Raw genomic sequence first — 20,715 nt, 5'->3', positions numbered from 1 at the left:
AAAAAAAAAAAAAGAAAATGAAAAAAAAAAAGAATGGCAGTGGTTCTCAACGTGTGTTTCCCAGACCATCAGCATCACCTGGGAATTTTTTAGAAATATAAATTCTTGAGCCCTGCCCTAAACCTACTGAACTCTGGGGATGTGGTCCGGCCATGTGTGGTTTAACAAGCCCTGCAGGTGACTCTGATGCGTACTCAAGTTTAAGAACCAGTGCTTTAAATCTTCACCCTTGGAACACAGCTTCCCAACCCTTTGTCACTTGGGTCTCAAATGACTTACAGGTGTGATGGTCCCCTTTGCCCAGCTGGGAGGAGGCCAGAGCCTGCAGGCCAATCACAAGTAGTCTTATCTTTACTGGAGATTTTTGTTATATATTATTTTCTGATTGCTGTGAAGTGCAAAAAGGCCAGGAAGCATTGGCTTTGGAAACCCAGCAACACCTCATTTATTTATTTTTTTAAATCTGGTACTATTAATAATGCCAACATAATTGTAACAGCAAGAAATTATTACTGGCCAGGCGTGGTGGCTCATGCCTGTAATCCCAGTATTTTGGGAGGCTGAGGTAGGCGGATCGCTTGAGGTTAGGAGTTTGAGACCAGCCTGGCCAACATGGTGAAACCCCGTCTCTACTACAAATACAAAAAATTAGCCAGGCGTGGTGGCGGGCATCTATAATTCTAGCTACTTGGGAGGCTGAGGCACAAGAATCACTTGAATCTGGGAGGTGGAGTTTGCAGTGAGCTAAGATCACACCACTGCACTCCAGCCTGGGCAACAGAGCAAGACTTCATCTAAAAATTAAAAAATTATTACTTATTTAATGTCTACAATGTGGTAAGCAATTTTCATGGTTTTGTTGGTGTTACTGAAATCTTACAAACACCCTATGAGTTAGTTACTATTATTATTGTCATCCCCATTTTACAGATATAAAAACAGGGACCAGAGAACTTAGAGATATCCGCAAGGTCATCCAGTTAATGGGGCACAGGTGGGATGTACACTAGATCTTTCTAATGCCATGGGGTCTGTGTTCTTCTAGATCAAGGTTAATATTACCACTTCTAACGATCATGACAAGTTTACTCTGTGCCAGCTACCATTTTAAGCACATCATATACTTCTCCTTCAATCATTACAACTATTATTATTCCCATTTTACGAATGAGGAAACAGGCTCAAAGAAATTAAATACCTTTCTCAAGGGCCCAGCTAGTATGTTGTGAAACCAGGATTTGAACTCAAGAAGTCTGGTTCCAGTTGCATGCTCTTAACCATCCAGAAAGCTTCCAGTCCATGGAGGATGGGGAGCGGGAGATGCTCTGTTGATCATCTGGGGATGAAAGAACTACTCCACTAGCTGCAGGAATATGTGAGATGGAGGGGATCTCTGGCTTGGCTGCTGTCGTGGAGTCTGTTTGCTTTTTCTTTTCCTGTTTTTCCAGCTCACACCTGCTGCCCCAGGGCCTGGCCATGATGCTTGCAGCACATAAGGCAGGCGCATGTGGAGACACCATGCCCCTGAACAGGCTCCGGCTTCCAGCTGCCTGTGGATTACATTCTTTTATGCACACATCATCAGAGACTGGAGCCTCCTTCAGCAGCCCATCCCCAGACTTCAGCGTCCTGAATAAAGTAAGCCTGGCAGTGAGATGGGAGAGGGCAGTTCCTCTTCTAGCAATAGTAACTGCCTTGAAGTCTCTACCACCCCCATTTGCAGTTCTGATCAGATGCATAGGCATGTGTGTGGGGAAGCTGGGACCCTGACCTTCAGGACAAAATGAGAATAGCTTACAAAATCAGGGGATGCTTTCTGGGATACATACAGTTTTTCTACATATGCACCAGCTGCAGTACAGTGGGGAAAGCATGGCATTGAGGAGATGAGGTTGACACAGAAGCTTGATGCTCATACTCGGGGAGAAAACAAACTTACCCTAATTCTGAATTCATCTCTAACTGCAGCCAGTGCCATGTGGGTAACCTTGGCCCTTCTGTTGTTACTGCCATTCCCATAATTCCCTCACACTGCTATTGACATGGACTGGCTACGATGCTTCCTCCTGCTCAAACAGAAAGGTCTGAGGTTTCTGTCAAACAGCAGGCCTCTAGGTGAGGAGTGGGTAAGTTTCCAGCCACAAATAGAGGAATACCATTCCAGAAGCCCTTTAGTATCAATAACTGTATAATTCTACCTTGGTATGGAGAATTTTTGGTTCTTACAGGATTCTACCACCTACACTCACATCTTGTGGTGCTTTCATGTTATCCAATTGTTTGGAAGGGTCTGAGAAGAGAGCTGGGGCAAATGCAAAGCTGTGGCTGTGGGGGGCTAAGATGCATATCGAAGGTTCACTCTCATAAGCTCCCTCACATCACAGGAAAGGGAAAAGAGGTCAGTATTTTGGAGTGATTGATCAAAACCAAGGTCATATATCACAGAGTGGTGGCAGCCAGTAACCAGTACCTAAGCAGTCGCCTTCTAAATCAAGTTCTTTGAGGGGCAGGAACTATATCTTATTCATGACTGTATCCTCATTTGCAGAATAGCTCCCGGCACAAAATCAGCACTCAAGAAACATTTGGCGAAATGAAGTACTGACACATACAGCAAGATGGATGAACCATGAAAACACTGTGCTATTAGATTGGTGCAAAAGTACCTGCAGTCTTTGCCATTGAAAATAATGGCAAAACCTCAATTACTTTTACGCCAACCTAAAACATGACACTAGTCACAAAATTTTTTTATTTTTATTTTTCCCCGAGACAGAGTCTCACTCTGTCACCAGCCTGGAGTACAGTGGTGCGATCTTGGCTCACTGCAACCTCCGCCTCCTGGGTTCAAGCGATTCTCCTGCCTCAGGCTCCCAAGTAGCTGGAACTACTGGCGCATGCCACCACGCCCAGCTAGTTTTTGTATTTTTAGTAGAGATGGGGTTTCACCATGTTGGCCAGGATGGTCTCCATCTCTTGACCTTGTGATCCACCCGCCTTGGCCTCCCAGCATGCTGGGATTATAGGCATAAGCCACTGTGCCTGGCCATTTTTTTTAAATTTTTCTTTTGGAGACACAGTCTCGCTCTGTTACCCAGGCTGGAGTGCAGCAGCATGATCTCGGCTCATTGCAACCTCCGCCTCCTGGGTTCAAGCAATTCTCCTGCCTGAGCCTCCCGAGTAACTGGGATTATAGACGTGCACCACCATGCCCAGCTAATTTTTTTATTTTTAGTAGAGACAGGGTTTCACCATGTTGGCCAGGCTGGTTTTGAACTCCTAACCTCAAATGATCCACCTGCTTCAGTCTCCCAAAGTGCTGGGATTACAGGCATGAGCCACTACGTCTGGCCAAGACCACATATACAATTCTACTTATTTGATTTTTTTTTTTTTTTTTAAAGATAGAGTCTCACTCTGTTGCCCAGGCTGGAGTGCAGTGGTGCGATCTCAGCTTACTACAACCTCTGCCTCGCAGGCTCAAGCAATTCTCCCACCTCAGCCTCCCAAGTAATTGGGACCACAGACACATGCTACCACGCGTGGCTAAGTTTTTTATATTTTTGGTAGAGATGGGGTTTCACCATGTCGCCTAGGCTGGTCTGGAACTCCTGAGCTCAAGCAATTCTCCCCACTTGGCTTCCCCAAGTGCTGGGATTACAGGTGTGAGCCACTGTGCCTGGTCTCAATTCTACTTATTTGAAATGCCCAGTGGATAAAGCTATAGAGACAGAAAGTAGATTAGGGGTTGCCCAGGGTTGGGGAAGATGGCAGAGTGGGGACCGAAGAGTAATGGCTAAGGGGTATAGGATTTCTTTTTAGGGTAATGAAAACATTCTAAAATAGACCATGGTAATGGATGCACAACTCTGGAAATACATTAAAAGCCATTGAATTTTACACTTTAAATGGGTGAATTGTATGGTATGTGAATTGTATCCCAAAAAGCTGTTAAAAAGAAATATTTGATGAATAAACAAATGAACAAATAAATATAGGATATAGTTGTTGACTCTTGTTCTTAGAGTTACTTAGAATCATGGACTATTAGAATCATGTAAAATGCCAGACAAGGAACATTCACTCACACATTCACTCATATACTGATTCATTCAGCAGGCATTTATGGAGTGTCTGGCATATATCTAGGTACTATGCTAAGTGATAGTGATTAAGCAGCAAACAAGATTACTATGGATCCTACTTGCCTCTTGGGACATACACACTCACACTTATGGTTCCTTTTCTTTATTTAGAAATTCTCTAATTATTGTCATACCTTCATTCTTAACTTCAGTATTTTTTATTTTTATTTTTTTTAAGACAGAGTCTCACTGTGTCACCCAGGCTGAAGTGCTCTGTGGCCCAGGCTGGAGTGCAGTGGAGCAATCTCAGCTCACTGCAAGCTCCGCCTCCCAGGTTCACGCTATTCTCCTGCCTCAGCCTCCCGAGTAGCTGGGACTACAGGCACCCACCACCACGCCCGGCTAATTTTTCTTTCTTTTTTTTTTTTTTTTTTCAGTAGAGACGAGGTTTCACCATGTTAGCCAGGATGATCTCAATCTGACCTCGTGTTCCATCTGTCTCAGCCTCCCAAAGTGCTGGGATTACAGGTGTGAGCCACCATGCCCGGCCTTAAGTTCAGTCTTGAAGGATGCTGAGTTTATCCCCCCAGATTTTGGGGCTGAATCTTCCTTAAAACGATCTGAGCCCAGGCTGACTGCGGTGGCTCATGCCTGTAATCCCAGCACTTTAGGAGGCCTAGGTGGGCAGATCATTTGAGGTCAGGAGTTTGAGACCAGCCTGGGCAACGTGGTGAAACCCCATCTCTACTAAAAATACAACAACAACAACAACAAAATTAGCCGGGAATGGTGTGCATACCTATAATTCCAGCTACTCAGGAGGCTGAGGCAGGAGAATCACTTGAACCCGGGGAGAGGCAGGGTGGAGGTTGCAGTCAGTCGAGATTGCACCACTGCACTCCAGCCTGGGCGACAGAGTGAGATTCTGTCTCAAAGAAAACAAACAAACAAAAAATTTTTTTAAAATAAAATGATTTCTGCCCAAAAGGGAACGATCATGGAAATTTAAAGCTAACTCCACTTGGCTGCTTTTAAATCACAAGAGATAATCTCCCATACTTTTTTTTTTTTTCAGTGAAGAAAAGAATATCCAAATCTCCTTTGGATAGCAGATAAATTAAAATTATAAAACCTGAACTGCAGCTTTTACCAGTGGCCAGTTGCCATCAGGAAAGAAAAGTATCCACTGAATAATGAGGGAGAAAAAACCTACACAATTTTGAGTGTGTGATCACTAAACAGGTTTCGCACGTGACCAGCAAAACTAGGTCATGAGCTGTGAGCTGCAAAACAGCCTGCCCCACCTTGAGGCTGGCGTCTGTCACTGGGAGCAATGGAGCTCCCTTCTTACAAGTCAGCAGAGGAGTTGGCTGGCACGTTTCAAAAGGAGTGAGGTGATTCTTGGTGCAGTGCAGCCAGTGCAGCTTTGTTTTCAGTGGGTCAAACCACAAAGCAGAAATGATGCCATGACACAGGGAGGTGGGAGCATGAGGAGACTCTGAATCTCCTTGTGCTCCTGATCTCCCATCTCTGGATTCAGGCTGACTGCAGTTCTAGTCCCGCCACTGCTACTTACAAACTATCAGTATATTCGCACAACATTGTCACCCTGTCTGAGCCTCAGTTCCCACTTCAGTGAAGTGAGCAGTAACAGTACCCTTCCCTCAACTGGGCTTCATCACTTTCACGCCTTTTTTTTTTTGAGACCCAGTCTCACTCTTCCCCCATGCTGGAGTGCAGTGGCACAATCTCGGCTCACTGCAACCTCTGACTTGAACTCTGCCTCCCAAGTTCAGGTGATTCTCCTGCCTCAGCCTCCCAAGCAGCTGGGATTACAGGTGCCCACCACCACGCCAGGCTCATTTTTGTATTTTTAACAGAGACGGGGTTTCACCATGTTGGTCAGGTTGGTCTCGAACTCCTGACCTCAGGTGATCCATCCACCTTGGCCTCCCAAAGTAGTGGGATTACAGGCATGAGCTACTGTGCCCGGCTGCTTTCACGCCCTTCTGGTTTCCAACTGCAACCCTCTTCATCACAAGTCACTGCCAACCCTTGCCCCCTCTTTTCTCAGAATATCCTCTAGGGGTACGTGTGGGAGTGTGGGTGTGTATTTGTGTGTGTGTTTTGTTGTTGTTGTTTACCTAATCCTCTTACCACCCTCCAACTCTGTCTTCAGAGCCGGAGGCTCCCCACAGAAACCACAAAGGATCATTTTAAAGGGAAGTAAAAGTTTTTACAAGGATTAGGTGAGATAGTTAAGGTAAACAAATTTAAATAGAACAGTGAAGGTAAATGCATTCAATATGATTTAGGGAAGGTAAGGCATTCTTCAATAAACATGATTTTTGCTACACGTCCATTTGCAACCCTAGCTCAGGGTTTTTTTTTTTTTTTGGAGATGGAATCTTGCTCTGTCGCACAGGCTGGAGTGCAATGGCGCGATCTCTGCTCACTGCAACCTCCGCCTCCCAGGTTCAAGCGATTCTCCTGCCTCAGCCTCCCGAGTAGCTGGGACTACAGGCACCCACCACCACGCCCGGCTAATTTTTCTTTCTTTTTTTTTTTTTTTTTCAGTAGAGACGAGGTTTCACCATGTTAGCCAGGATGATCTCAATCTGACCTCGTGTTCCATCTGTCTCAGCCTCCCAAAGTGCTGGGATTACAGGTGTGAGCCACCATGCCCGGCCTTAAGTTCAGTCTTGAAGGATGCTGAGTTTATCCCCCCAGATTTTGGGGCTGAATCTTCCTTAAAACGATCTGAGCCCAGGCTGACTGCGGTGGCTCATGCCTGTAATCCCAGCACTTTAGGAGGCCTAGGTGGGCAGATCATTTGAGGTCAGGAGTTTGAGACCAGCCTGGGCAACGTGGTGAAACCCCATCTCTACTAAAAATACAACAACAACAACAACAAAATTAGCCGGGAATGGTGTGCATACCTATAATTCCAGCTACTCAGGAGGCTGAGGCAGGAGAATCACTTGAACCCGGGGAGAGGCAGGGTGGAGGTTGCAGTCAGTCGAGATTGCACCACTGCACTCCAGCCTGGGCGACAGAGTGAGATTCTGTCTCAAAGAAAACAAACAAACAAAAAATTTTTTTAAAATAAAATGATTTCTGCCCAAAAGGGAACGATCATGGAAATTTAAAGCTAACTCCACTTGGCTGCTTTTAAATCACAAGAGATAATCTCCCATACTTTTTTTTTTTTTCAGTGAAGAAAAGAATATCCAAATCTCCTTTGGATAGCAGATAAATTAAAATTATAAAACCTGAACTGCAGCTTTTACCAGTGGCCAGTTGCCATCAGGAAAGAAAAGTATCCACTGAATAATGAGGGAGAAAAAACCTACACAATTTTGAGTGTGTGATCACTAAACAGGTTTCGCACGTGACCAGCAAAACTAGGTCATGAGCTGTGAGCTGCAAAACAGCCTGCCCCACCTTGAGGCTGGCGTCTGTCACTGGGAGCAATGGAGCTCCCTTCTTACAAGTCAGCAGAGGAGTTGGCTGGCACGTTTCAAAAGGAGTGAGGTGATTCTTGGTGCAGTGCAGCCAGTGCAGCTTTGTTTTCAGTGGGTCAAACCACAAAGCAGAAATGATGCCATGACACAGGGAGGTGGGAGCATGAGGAGACTCTGAATCTCCTTGTGCTCCTGATCTCCCATCTCTGGATTCAGGCTGACTGCAGTTCTAGTCCCGCCACTGCTACTTACAAACTATCAGTATATTCGCACAACATTGTCACCCTGTCTGAGCCTCAGTTCCCACTTCAGTGAAGTGAGCAGTAACAGTACCCTTCCCTCAACTGGGCTTCATCACTTTCACGCCTTTTTTTTTTTGAGACCCAGTCTCACTCTTCCCCCATGCTGGAGTGCAGTGGCACAATCTCGGCTCACTGCAACCTCTGACTTGAACTCTGCCTCCCAAGTTCAGGTGATTCTCCTGCCTCAGCCTCCCAAGCAGCTGGGATTACAGGTGCCCACCACCACGCCAGGCTCATTTTTGTATTTTTAACAGAGACGGGGTTTCACCATGTTGGTCAGGTTGGTCTCGAACTCCTGACCTCAGGTGATCCATCCACCTTGGCCTCCCAAAGTAGTGGGATTACAGGCATGAGCTACTGTGCCCGGCTGCTTTCACGCCCTTCTGGTTTCCAACTGCAACCCTCTTCATCACAAGTCACTGCCAACCCTTGCCCCCTCTTTTCTCAGAATATCCTCTAGGGGTACGTGTGGGAGTGTGGGTGTGTATTTGTGTGTGTGTTTTGTTGTTGTTGTTTACCTAATCCTCTTACCACCCTCCAACTCTGTCTTCAGAGCCGGAGGCTCCCCACAGAAACCACAAAGGATCATTTTAAAGGGAAGTAAAAGTTTTTACAAGGATTAGGTGAGATAGTTAAGGTAAACAAATTTAAATAGAACAGTGAAGGTAAATGCATTCAATATGATTTAGGGAAGGTAAGGCATTCTTCAATAAACATGATTTTTGCTACACGTCCATTTGCAACCCTAGCTCAGGGTTTTTTTTTTTTTTTGGAGATGGAATCTTGCTCTGTCGCACAGGCTGGAGTGCAATGGCGCGATCTCTGCTCACTGCAACCTCCGCCTCCCAGGTTCAAGTGATTCTCTTGCCTCTACCTCCCGAATAGCTGGCACTACAGGCAAGCGCAACTATTTCTGGCTATTTTTTTGTATTTTTAGTAGAGATGGAGTTTCAACAGGTAGGTCAGGCTGGTCTTGAATACCTGGCTTCAGGTGATCTGCCTGCCTTGGCCTCCCAAAGTGCTGGGATTACAGGTGTGAGCCACCGTGCCTGGCCTAGCTCAGGTTTTGAGTTAAGTAAGTAAAAGTTAACTGAGGCATAGTCCAATATACCTCATGTGGTTAAAAATTGTCAATGATGGTGAAACCCAACAGAGAAATTAGGGGCTTCTAACTATTTCTGCCAAGTCTTGGTTCTGGACTGATCTTGAAAAGCTTCTTCTGGCATAAATAATATAATGTGCCTTTCCTTCAACTGGGGCTTTATCACCTCTATGCGCTTCCGGTCCCCAACCTCAACCCTCTTCATCACAAGTCACTGCCAACCCTTGCCCCCTGATATGGTTAGGCCTTGTGTTCCCACCTGAATCTCAACCCGAATTGTAATCCCCAGGTGTTGAGAGGGACACCTGGTGGGAGGTGATTGGATCACATGGGCAGTTTCCCCCATGCTGTTCTTGTGATAGTGAGTGAGTTCTCAAGACACTTGATGGTTTTATAAGTGTCTGGCATTTCCCCTGCCTGTGCTTCTCTCTCTGGCCACCATGTGGAAAAGGTCCTTGCTTCCCCTTTGCCTTCTGCCATGATTGTAAGTTTCCTGAGGCCACGCGGAACTGTGAGTCGATTAAATCTCTTTTCTTTATAAATTACACAGTCTTGGGTAGTATCTTTACAGTAGCATGAAAACACAAAAATGCAGCCCCTCTTTTCTTAGAATATCCTCTAGGGTGTGCGTGTGTGTGAGGGGGGATTGGAGGAGTTTGGGCTTTTTCTTCTTCTTCATCTCGCTACCCTCCAACTCTATCTTCAGACCCTGAGGCTCCCCACAGAAACCACAAAGGATCATTTCGCTTCCCTTTGGAAATGCAGAATCTATTATGTTTTGGGGCACATCCCAAATAGACCCCTCTCCCACTGCCAGTTTCTTCCCTAAATGCTCCTTTTTTTCATTTGTATACACTTCAGGTTTCTCTAGGAAGCAGTGGCCCACAGAGAGCTGAGTTGGTTTCAAGAATCCAGGAGACGTACCTGGCTGCTTTCTGAGTGAGCTCCAGCGGGAAATCAGGACACAGTAATTGCAGCAAACAGTGATATTCTTTCATGGTCAGCAAATCTGAAGTGGAAATGGAGAGGAACACATTAGGTCTCTGCATTTCAAGTCACTGCCCTCTTTTTGTTCATTTCATGAATTTCAGACCTGGTCTTGGTAGAGCTGCTCTTTTAAAAGCAAGTCAGTGTTAAGGGTATGCTAGTCTCTAACCTCCAGGTGTGAGATTTTTAAGATCAATATTTCTACAAAGCTTTTCCTGGGTGGGAAGCATCCAGTTACAACATTTTGGCCAAAGGAGCTTCACTGGCATGAAAGTTGGTCGAGTGAAGAGAGCAAACAAGAGAGGCACCTTCATCAGCCTTCTTTGGGTTTCCCTGTATATAAAAATCTGGAAGAACAAGTCATTTCAAAGTCAGTTAAATCTGCTGAAATTCTCTGGCATGGTAACATTTCCCACCACATGCCCAAAGACCATCCACAAAATATCTGGAAGCAGTACTAAGGCAAACAGTCTTGCTGTGTATGGAGGAGAAGAGTATAGCATAGAAACCCACAGACCTCATTATTCTGTCATCCAGTACTGCAGCAGGCTGGCTTCTTTTGAATGCCTGAACACAAATCTGGTCATCCTATTATAGGAAACCAAGACAAAGGTCCAAGATATACAGTCAAGGTAACCAAATGATTCCTGATATACAGAAGCAGTGCTTTGGGAGAGGTGAGCCAGGATGAGGCTCTGTGGTCCAGCAGAGAACCTAGAGAGGCGAATCTCAGAGAGATTTATAGGATTCCAAGGGAGAAGAAATACACTGATGCTTAAGTTATTTTGTTGCTGCATGTACTGAAGGCAAAAGATTTTAGATCAGCCAAGGAGTAAGAATGTGCAAGTATTATCATATACCAAAGCATTTCGAATATGGAAGGGCCCGGTGATGCTAAAGTGAGAGCAATCCACCCCGAAGCCTGCCTAACTGGGAGGAGGATGAGTGAGAGGAGGGAATCCAGAGGGCATGGCTACATTTGGGGAATGAAGATGATGATCATAGGCACTTGGTTTCTTTGGATCTAAGTTAGCCCAAGCCACAGGAATCCAGATCTTCTGCCCCTGTTAGTTCGGTTGATGCTTTTCCAAGACAAAAACCCCAAATCTCCAGGGAAAGGCCTGGGTTCCTAGTACTTTTTCATCAAAGCTCAATTCAAGGTGGGGACAGAGAGTTTGACTAACCACACTGCCAAAGTCAGAAACACCAAAGGAACAGACTCAGCGTCAATATAGGTCAAAGGATCAAGATGGTTTTGTGGCACTCTCCTCTTCCCACTCGCCTGACCTCGGGCACAGCCTGGCAGGAGGTCTTGTTCTTCAAGGGAGGGAGTCATCGCCACTCGTGGTCTCAGGCTTGGGGTGAGGAAAAAGGTGAAGGGAAGGGAGAAAAGCCACTGAATCTAATGTGTTCCCACTTTATTCTCACTCCAGAACTCCCCATCTAGAGAGAAGAGAAGAGTGATTTCTGGCAGGGCAGGGAGTAAATAAAGGAAAGTTCTATCTTTGAATCATCAGTGCTTTTCTAGGCTAAACTTTGGCGGATATATCTGATAGCATTCTTAGGGAGAGTCAGAGTGTTTCATAGGAACTTACATTTATCCCCCAAATTACCTACAAAATATCCTTGGGAAGATAACAGAATGAAGGAAAGTGAAAAAATGAGAGAGAGACAGAGAGAGAGAGAGAGAGAGAGAGAGAGAGAGAGAGAGAGTTACTTGATTAAGAAAGACAATGCTAGGAATCAACATTAGCTTCCTGGTTTCTAGACCCTAGGCCCTCTTCAGGTTTTTGATATTATTCTAACTCATGTACTTCAAATACTTGCTTCTGAGGACAGAAGAATGATTTACAAAAATCACTGTGTGCTTCTCTAATACAACAAAAGCTCTTAAAAATATGAAAAACAGAATACATCCTGCTCACCACTTCTGGAACTTGACTCTTCTAAATGTTAAGTGAGGACAGTAGTCAGATTAATGAAAATGTAAGCAAATAAACAACTTTTAATTGTGGAGAGAGTAGTTATATTATTGTTATTATTATTCTTCCACGCAGACTCTGTGTTGGGGATGTGGAGAGAGGAGTTCTAATTCTACTGAAGTAGTGACCAAATAATATCAAGGGCAGATGATTTCTGCGACTTCGAGACACTCCTCAGCTGTTGTACAGTGGGTATTGAGAGAACTATGAGTGGTAAGACTTGTTTCAAAATCAGAATACTGATAAGCATATGAGAGCTTGTTCCCTTTCTGCTCCATAGGCTAGGATTCAAATTTTGGCTCTGCGATTCACCAGGTATGTAATCTTGGGCAAATTGCTTAACATCTCTAAGTCTCAGTTTCTCATCTGTAAAATGCAAGTGATACCGACACTTTTCAGGGTTAAAGTCAATTTTAAGACAGATGATGTCTATAAAGTGCTTAGCAGAATGTCTAGAACTTAGTAACATCAAACAGTGGGAGTTTGTTTTGGTTCTGTTTTTTAAATTCTGGAGGCAAGGAGAAGAGAGGAGGAAGGTATTTGTTGCTGAGGTTTTTTTTCATTTTAAATTTTAATTAATTAATTAATTAATTTTGAGATGGGGGGCCTCACTCTGTTACCCAGGCTGGAGTACAGTGGCACAGCTCACTGCAGTCTTGAACTCCTGAGCTCAAGCGATCCTCCCGCCTCAGCCTCCCAAGTAGCTGGGACTACAAGCATATGCCACCAAGCCCTACTCATTTAAAAAATTTTATAGAGACGGGGTCTCGTGCTGTCACCCAGGCTAGTCACAAACTTCCTACCTCAGCCTCCCAAAGTGCTGGGATTACAGGCATGAGCCTGGGTGTTGCTGAGTTTGGACATTTAAACACCTAAAAGTGTTCTGCCCTGAAAGTTCTCTGTTGGGTTGCCTGAGCCAAATCCGTTTTGAACACTCTCCTGCAGTGGCCACTCACTTCCTATTCCCATGTGCCTGCTCTGTTCCAGGCTCCCCATTATGATGAACAAGCTAGCAGTCCCCCTAGCTTCTGTGGCCTGCATTTGGACACCAGTTCACCCTAATGCTCCTGTCTATTTTGGGTCCTTTAGATCTCAGAACTGTCCAAGATCTCAAAGGCCCTCTCGCAGTCTTTTGTGCTCCAGCAATAACTGTAAAGAGAGTGAGTAGTCATGGAGATCTGTGCTCAGCTCTTGAATTAACTCAGTTAGGCCAGGTGCAGTGGCTCATGCCTGTAATCCCAGCACTTTGGGAGGCCGAGGCAGGTGGATCACCTGAGGTCAGGAGTTTGAGACCAGCCTGGCCAACGTGGCGAAACCCCATCTCTACTAAAAATACAAAAATTATCCCAGTATGGTGGCAGGTGCCTGTAATCCAGCTACTCGGGAGGCAGGAGAATCACTCGAACCTAGGAGGCAGAGGTTGCAGTGAGCTGAGGTCACATCACTGCACTCCAACCTGGGCAACAGAGCAAGACTCCATCCCCCCCCCAAAAATAAATAAAAAATTAAAAAAAATTAACTCACTTAGCCTTCACAGCATACTACCTTATGAAGTAGACTCCATTATTCTCAGTACCATTTCACAGATGAGGATGAGAAAGCTTAGAGGGATGAAATAAGCTGGTGAGCAAGGAGAGGAGGGTCCAGGATAGGGGAGAGGAAGGGGACCTGTCTTCCCTGAGCAAGATCTCAGGCTCGAAGGGAGAGAAGGGAAGCTGATGGCAGGAGGGGCTTAACAATAATACAGTTAACATTTATTGAGCACTTCCTCTCGGGGAGGCACTGATCTAAGGGGTTTACATATGTTACCTCACTAATCTTCACTACTATTACCCTCATTTCACAGAAACAAAAACTCAGATTGTGCACACTTAAGAGGTAGAACTGGAATTCAAACCCAGGCAGTCTGGCTCCAAAGCCCACTCAGCTAACATTGTCAGCACCTTGATCTTATCAGCTATAATGTGTGAGGCTTAAGAGCTTGTTTTCTCCTCCAAACTAACTGCAGGAACTAAATAGCTCCAGATGAACTGGATCAAGGAGACAATTCAAGTGAATTGACATTTTCCACGTAAGAAACCGAGTCTTAAAGGTTCTAATTACTGTTAACAGCGAAGACTGAGGCTTCCGCACAGCAGCCTCAGTTAGGCCAGAGGACATGGGCTGGGGGACACCTGTGCTGGTGGCCACACCATGGTCTCTCATCCCAATCCTCATCTCATGCCCGCCACTCTTCTACCTGGCAGGTGCAGGGGAGTTAAGTATTGTGTATCAATAGACACGTTCTCTAGAAATCTCCCCACAATTAGAAGAGTGTCAGCCAGTAGGTCCTGCAAGTTCAAAGGCAAAGACATAATAAGGTTTTGGTGTAAGATCAAAATCAGAACACTCTCCACAAATTTGTGTGTCTCCTTTCATGGGTGGTCAGACTGCCAAATTTTCTTCTTCTAAGCCTTGCACTAGTCTCACCAATTGTGTGGCTGGCTCCAGACCAGAGGTGTTTTACGCCGTTGATCCTATCTTCTCCAGAGGCAGCACAGCATAGCATTATGGTTAATAGCATGGACTTGGGAGTTAGATTGTTCGGGTCCAAATCCTAGCTTTGCCACTGACTTCAAGTTACTTGACCTTTAAGCTCTCCATGCCTCACTTTCCCCATTTATGAAATGACAGTATGAACACTGCAGAGTTGTTGTGAGTTAATGTAAAGTGTTTAGAACAGTGTCTGACCCATCATAAGGGCCATCTGTTAGTACTTGCTATTATTATTTTAGAAATAAAGAAACTAGGGCTCAGTGAGGTGTAATCATTTTCTCAAGGAAACAGCTAGGAAGAGGGCTGAGATTCAGACCTAGGCCTAGCACAGGCTCTGAAGGTCCTGCAAGTTCCACCCTAGCAGGTGGGATCCAGCTGGTTTGTGAAGGACTTCTGATGATAGGATTATTCACACTAGATGACTAACAGGCTTTATATCTAAGTTAAACATACAGATACCCTTCAGACAGGCCACTTTAAACAGCGCAGGGTAGTTGGGCAGGGCAGCTATATTAGTGCCAAACTCTGACTTTGCAATCAGATGACCTGGCTGCAAAACCTGGCTCTACTACTTGCCACCAGCATGACTTAGACAAGCTGTACAACTTCCCTGAACCTTGGTTTCCTTGTCTTAAAAGTGTAATAATTACAGTACCTACCTAATGGAATTGTAAAAGATCAAAAGAGGTAATATATATACTTTTCTGCAAATAGTTAGCAAAGTACTCAATAAGTGGTAGCATTATTTTATAATTATTAACTGATTAAAACTTGAAGTCCTGAAATTAAGGAATCTTTGAACTTAGCTAAAGCAATTAGCACAATGCCTGGTGCATTGCAGTATACATCTGTTGAAGGAATGAATACATAAAAACATGCCTCACATAGTGACCCAAATAAAAATTCATAGGGATAAAGTTCTGGTCACTGTGTGAACACAGAGATAGGAGGTCTCCAGGCACAGGAGGCATTTCTGCAAACTTGCAGGTGTATGAGGAGTAGCCAGTAGTTGTGAAGTGTGAAAAAAGGAAAACCCCCTACATGCTAGGCACTATAATTCTCAGTAAACATGATAAACCATGGCCGGTGTACTACACTTCATGGGCTTATTGGCCTTCGCACCAAGTGCTCACTTCAATCAGCTTGAATATTTCTTTTCATAAGAATGTATCACCGATTTTCCTTTTTTTTCAGCAGAGTCTCACTCTGTTGCCCAGGCTGGAGTGCAGTGGCACAATCTCGGCTCATGGCAACCTCCGTCTCCCGGGTTCAAGCGAGTCTCCTGCCTCAGACTCCCAAGTAGCTGGGACTACAGACACGCACCACCACGTCAGGCTAATCTTTATATTTTTAGTAGAGGAGAGGTTTCAGCATGTTGGCCAGGCTGGTCTCGAACTCCTGAACTTAGGTGGTCCACCCGCCTCAGCCTCCCAAAGTGCTGGGGTTACAGGCATGAGTCACTGCACCAGGCCGTGTCACTGATTTTTCTGTGAAAACCAAAGGAAGCCTAGGGTTCACTTTGCAGAAATTCACTTTATTGCTGTTACAATTCTAGCATGAATACTACCGCTTTCAAGATAAGCAGCGCTCTGACTCAAAATACTCTTCTGTTGGTCATATCCACTCTAATCCTAGAGAGTGTTAGATGAATTTACTTTAGCCAAGAAAATGAATCTAGTCAGAAATTATTGATTCCCAATATATTCAAGGGCTAACTCATTCTCACTTGTAGGAAAAGGATGTCTTTTTGACATCTGGACTGAATTCTTGCTGTGGCAAGTCCTGCTTCTGAAGCTCTGTAGGAGCAGCTTAGTCATTTCTACATCCTCCTTGCAGACCACCATGCGTACCCACATTTGCTCAGAACTGTGGTGGAAGGTAGTTGTAGATCGGATACCTCTCCTCTTCCTGGGAAATGGTACCTTTGCCAGGGTCACTAAAGAAGACCCATGGAGGAGTGCCAGATGGAAGGAACTGGGGCCATATATTCATTCCTTCAGAGAAAGCCTTCCCTAAAGCCTGAAGTCAAAGACTTTTAGCTCTAAATGCATGGGGGATGAAATGGGACTCAGTCTAAATTCATTTGTGTGAGTGCCTGCATGTTGGTTGAGTGAGCTAGTGCTGGACAAGAGCTGAAGATAATGAAATGCTATAAGCCATGGGAATCCCAGAGGACTGAACAGCCTCTAGTTGGTTGGCTGCATGATCTCAATAGGACTACCACAGAGGCCAGAGAATACCACAGCCCATGTGTGGACTCTCCAATTTTCAGCTGCAATTGTTTTTATGTTCTTTTATGCAGGGGTTGTGAAGGCTCACTCTAAATGACACTCATCCTCAGCCAGGTTGCTCTGCCAAGAGATGCTCGGAAGGACATGGATAGTTCGGGGCATGACCACACCACCCCTTCCAATCCCTAGGGCACCAAGGCGTTGTTACCAGGCCACAGCTGAGTAAATACTTCTCAGTGCTACTCTGTGAGGAGGGGGAAGGGAGTGAGGGACGGTGTGGGGGAAGGGAAGAAGGAGGCAAGACATCTGATGGCTTCACTCCTCATGTAGCAGTTGGTATCACAAGTCACAGAAAGATTGCTACCCTACTAGGGCCATGTTCCTGTCAAGCAAAGACCCAGAAGAAGAGAAGGCTGTGATATTCAATTTTATCTCCTCTGGCAGCACTGTTGTTTTATATTACAAATGGAGGGGAATGATAATTAGTTGACTGAATGGGAAATGACCTTACAAAAGGAATGAGAAGCAATGGCCTCGAATGATACCTGTGGGGTAAAGTATTTGGGCCATTATGAACACTATCCTTTGCCAGCTCATTACTCCCCAGAGCATCTTCAGTGTGTTCCAATGGTGGCAGAAAGCCCCTTTAGGTTTTTTTTTTTTTGAGACGGAGTCTTGCTCTGTCGCCAGGCTGGAGTGCAGTGGCACTATCGCGGCTCACTGCAAACTCCGCCTCCCGGGTTCAAGCAAGTCTCCTGCCTCAGGCTCTCAAGTACCTGAGACTACAGGCGCCTGCCACCATGCCCAGCTAATTTTTTGTACTTTTAGTGGAGACGGAGGTTCACCATGTCGGCCAGGATAGTCTCAATCTCTTGACCTCGTGATCCGCCCGCCTTGGCCTCCCAAAGTGCTAGGATCACAGGTGTGAGCCACCGCACCCGGCTGCCCCTTTAGTTTTATATTTTATTATGACTAAGCCAAACACCAAGCTAGAAATGTATTTAGTCTATTTCTATTTGGCTGTATCTTTGTTCTAGGCAAAGTGTTAAATCAGACACAGTAACAATTTTATGGCAATGTTTAAAATGAACAAAAACAACTCTCCAGGAACTGTTTATATACAGCAGGTAAAGATTTAAAGAAATTCGGGCATTTCTAACCAGGATCTCAACATTCTTCCCAGGGTCATGTAGGACATACCATGGCAATCTGCTCAGGTTTTAGGAGACCCATGGCCATCCTGAGCCACCACTGGTGGCTTAAACCACAGGCCTGATCTGATAAGAATCCCCTGTACTGTGTCGAACTCTTGGGGGTGTGTTCATCATGATGGGGCCATTAGCGATTGGAGGACCTAAGGCAAGGCTTTGTTCTGGGGGAGGTCCTGTCTTAGAAAGTTTGAGGACGTGGCCGGGCACGGTGGCTCAAGCCTGTAATCCCAGCACTTTGGGAGGCCGAGACGGGCGGATCGTCAGGAGATCGAGACCATCCTGGCTAACACGGTGAAACCCCATCTCTACTAAAAAATACAAAAAACTAGCCGGTCGAGGTGGCGGGCGTCTGTAGTCTCAGCTACTCGGGAGGCTGAGGCAGGAGAATGGTGTAAACCCGGGAGGCGGAGCTTGCAGTGAGCTGAGATCTGGCCACTGCACTCCAGCCTGGGCGACAGAGCGAGACTCCGTCTCAAAAAAAAAAAAAAAAAAAAAAAAAAAAAAAACAAAGTTTGAGGACGTGAAACACAGGCTGCACATGGCCAGGGTGGGCAGCCGTATGTCACTGTGGAAGGAAGCACCAGTGCCAGGAGTAAAAAAAAGCCTCTCTAATAGCAACAGGGCTAGCTACTCTGGCATGGACACAGTTTCCTACCCATTATCGAGGAAATGGAAGGCAGTTTTGGACGCCAAAATGTAGAGCAGGATCTTGGCACCATAAGCGCCCAAAGGCTCCGGCAGCCCATCAAAGAAGTGACTCCAGCCTAGAATTTGCACCACCACTCACGTGCTCATGCAGCTCTACCAGGTGTTACCACCTCCCATTTTTGTTTGGAAACAGGAGGACAGGGCGGGCCCTTTGAAACGGACACCTTAGGGCCAAGGTATAATTCTCCAAGAAGCAGGTCTTGTTACAAACTCCTGAAACCCATTCCTGTTCTTAATTGAACAGAAATGGTTAAACAGGCACAAGAGCTAAACTGGAGATTAAACCTTAATCCCTTCTAATGGTGAGTAAAGGCAAGAGAAAACATCTCACCCTCCCAGTGGTGATATACCTCACGCAACCTTTGAAAAAGAGGCAGAATTTTACATTTCTTTCTGCGGGGGGTGGAGGGGGGCGGGTTTAAGGCCAGAATGAAGGTTTTTATGTTGTTTTAGGGGGGAAAAGCCTACTATAGAGACACATCATGATAGAGAAAAGAACTTGGTCTGACTTCGGCAAAGGATTATACCTATCTGGGCACAACTTTTCTAGGCCTCAGTTTTCTCACCTGTAAAATAAGGATGTTGTGAGCCACTGCACCCGGACTGAAAAAAATGTTTTAATATATATATATTTTAAAAAATAGAAATCTAGGTCTGGTGCAGTGGCTCATGCTTGTAATCCCAGCACTTTGGGAGGCCAAGACAGGAGAATTGCTTGAGCCCAGGAGTTCAAGACCAGCCTGGGCAACATAGTGAGACCTCATTTCCATAAAAAATAAAAATGAAAAAATTAGCTGTGCATGGTGGCACACGCCTGTAGTCCCAGCTACTCGAGAGACTAAGGTGGGAGGATGGCTTGAACCCAGGAGGTTAAGGCTGCAGTGAGCAGCCTGCACCACTGCACCCCAGCCTGGGTGACTGAGTGAGACCCTGTCTCAAAGAAATAACAAATGAAAATCTTGTAAGGAATCTTAATATTTAATATCTATAAAAACAAAGCCTTTTTTAGCCAACTTTCTCTTCAACAGCTCTCACCCAGACGAGAAGTTGAGGAAAGAAGGCCTGAGGTGCTACCTTAAAACTCTAGAGCTCTACAAAGGGCAGTTAGGCAGTTAGGCCCTAACACCTAAGTAGGTCTTGCATAGTGCAATGGTTAAGAGTACAGGCTCAGGATGGGCACAGTGGCTCACGCCTGTAATCCCAGCACTTTGGGAGCCAGAGGCGGGCAGATCACTTGGTCAGGAGTTTGAGACCAGCCTGGCCAACATGGTGAAACCTCATCTATACTAAAAATACAAAAACTAGCTGGGCCTGGTGGTGCGTGCCTGTAATCCCAGCTACTTAGGAGGCTGAAGCAGGAGAACTACTTGAACCTGGAAGGTGGAGGTTGCAGTACACCAAGATCACACCACTGCACTCCAGTCTGGGCAACATGACACAGCAAGACTCCATCTCAAAAAAAAAAAAAAAAAAAAAAAAAAATCAAGGCTCCTGAATCAGCCGATCTGGGTCCAAATCTTGGTTCTTCTGCTAACTAGCCATGTGACATTGGGCAAGCCAATTAGAAATGAGAGTGAATATAGTAATAATGGTATGAATAATGATAATGCTAATCAGGAATTCTTGAGAAGATTAAAAAATCATTTTTTTTAAAAGGAAGAGATGGTAAATTAAGCTGCTGGTACATGGCACAGATAAGCATCCAATCAACAGTACCTGCTCTTATTACTTTCCTTCATTTAAGGCACACAGACACAGGTGGGATGGCACCTGTGTAACAAAAGGCACAATTTATCAGAGTTCTCCTTCAGCTCCAGCCAGTGGGTGGCTGAAACGATTTTATTTCTTATCTCTTGATTATTTTATCATGCCTTTGTTCTTTATTGATGAACGGATAACAGAGTTCCTGCCTGAAGGCAGGTGCGCCACTTTCCCGGACTGTCAGTGCACTGCCAATCCTCTGTCGCCTCACTTTTAATAGTGCTGATGGCTCATCATATTTGCAGACACGGTAGAATTATGCAAACCATTTTTATATGCATTATCACTTTTGATCCCCATAAGAATTCTGTGGGGCAGGGAAAAGAAAATGGTATTAAATCCCCCCC

The 20,715-nt window shown here is 45.2% G+C and overlaps 1 protein-coding gene across 1 annotated transcript in view; it reads right to left on the bottom strand.

Annotated features, from left to right (window-relative positions):
- LOC105554813 (chromosome unknown open reading frame, human C11orf49) overlaps nucleotides 1–20,715 on the bottom strand; it is a 258,467-nt gene that overhangs the window by 20,533 nt on the left and 217,219 nt on the right. Inside the window, 1 exon segment of the mRNA XM_012001406.1 lies at nucleotides 9,878–9,962. Within this exon segment, the coding sequence (XP_011856796.1) occupies nucleotides 9,878–9,962 (85 nt within the window).

This window comes from Mandrillus leucophaeus, unplaced genomic scaffold (genome assembly GCF_000951045.1).
Source record: "Mandrillus leucophaeus isolate KB7577 unplaced genomic scaffold, Mleu.le_1.0 Scaffold66, whole genome shotgun sequence".
Lineage (NCBI taxonomy): Eukaryota > Metazoa > Chordata > Mammalia > Primates > Cercopithecidae > Mandrillus > Mandrillus leucophaeus.
Note: the sequence above shows the minus strand (reverse complement) of the source record. Positions and strands in the feature narration are given on the sequence as shown.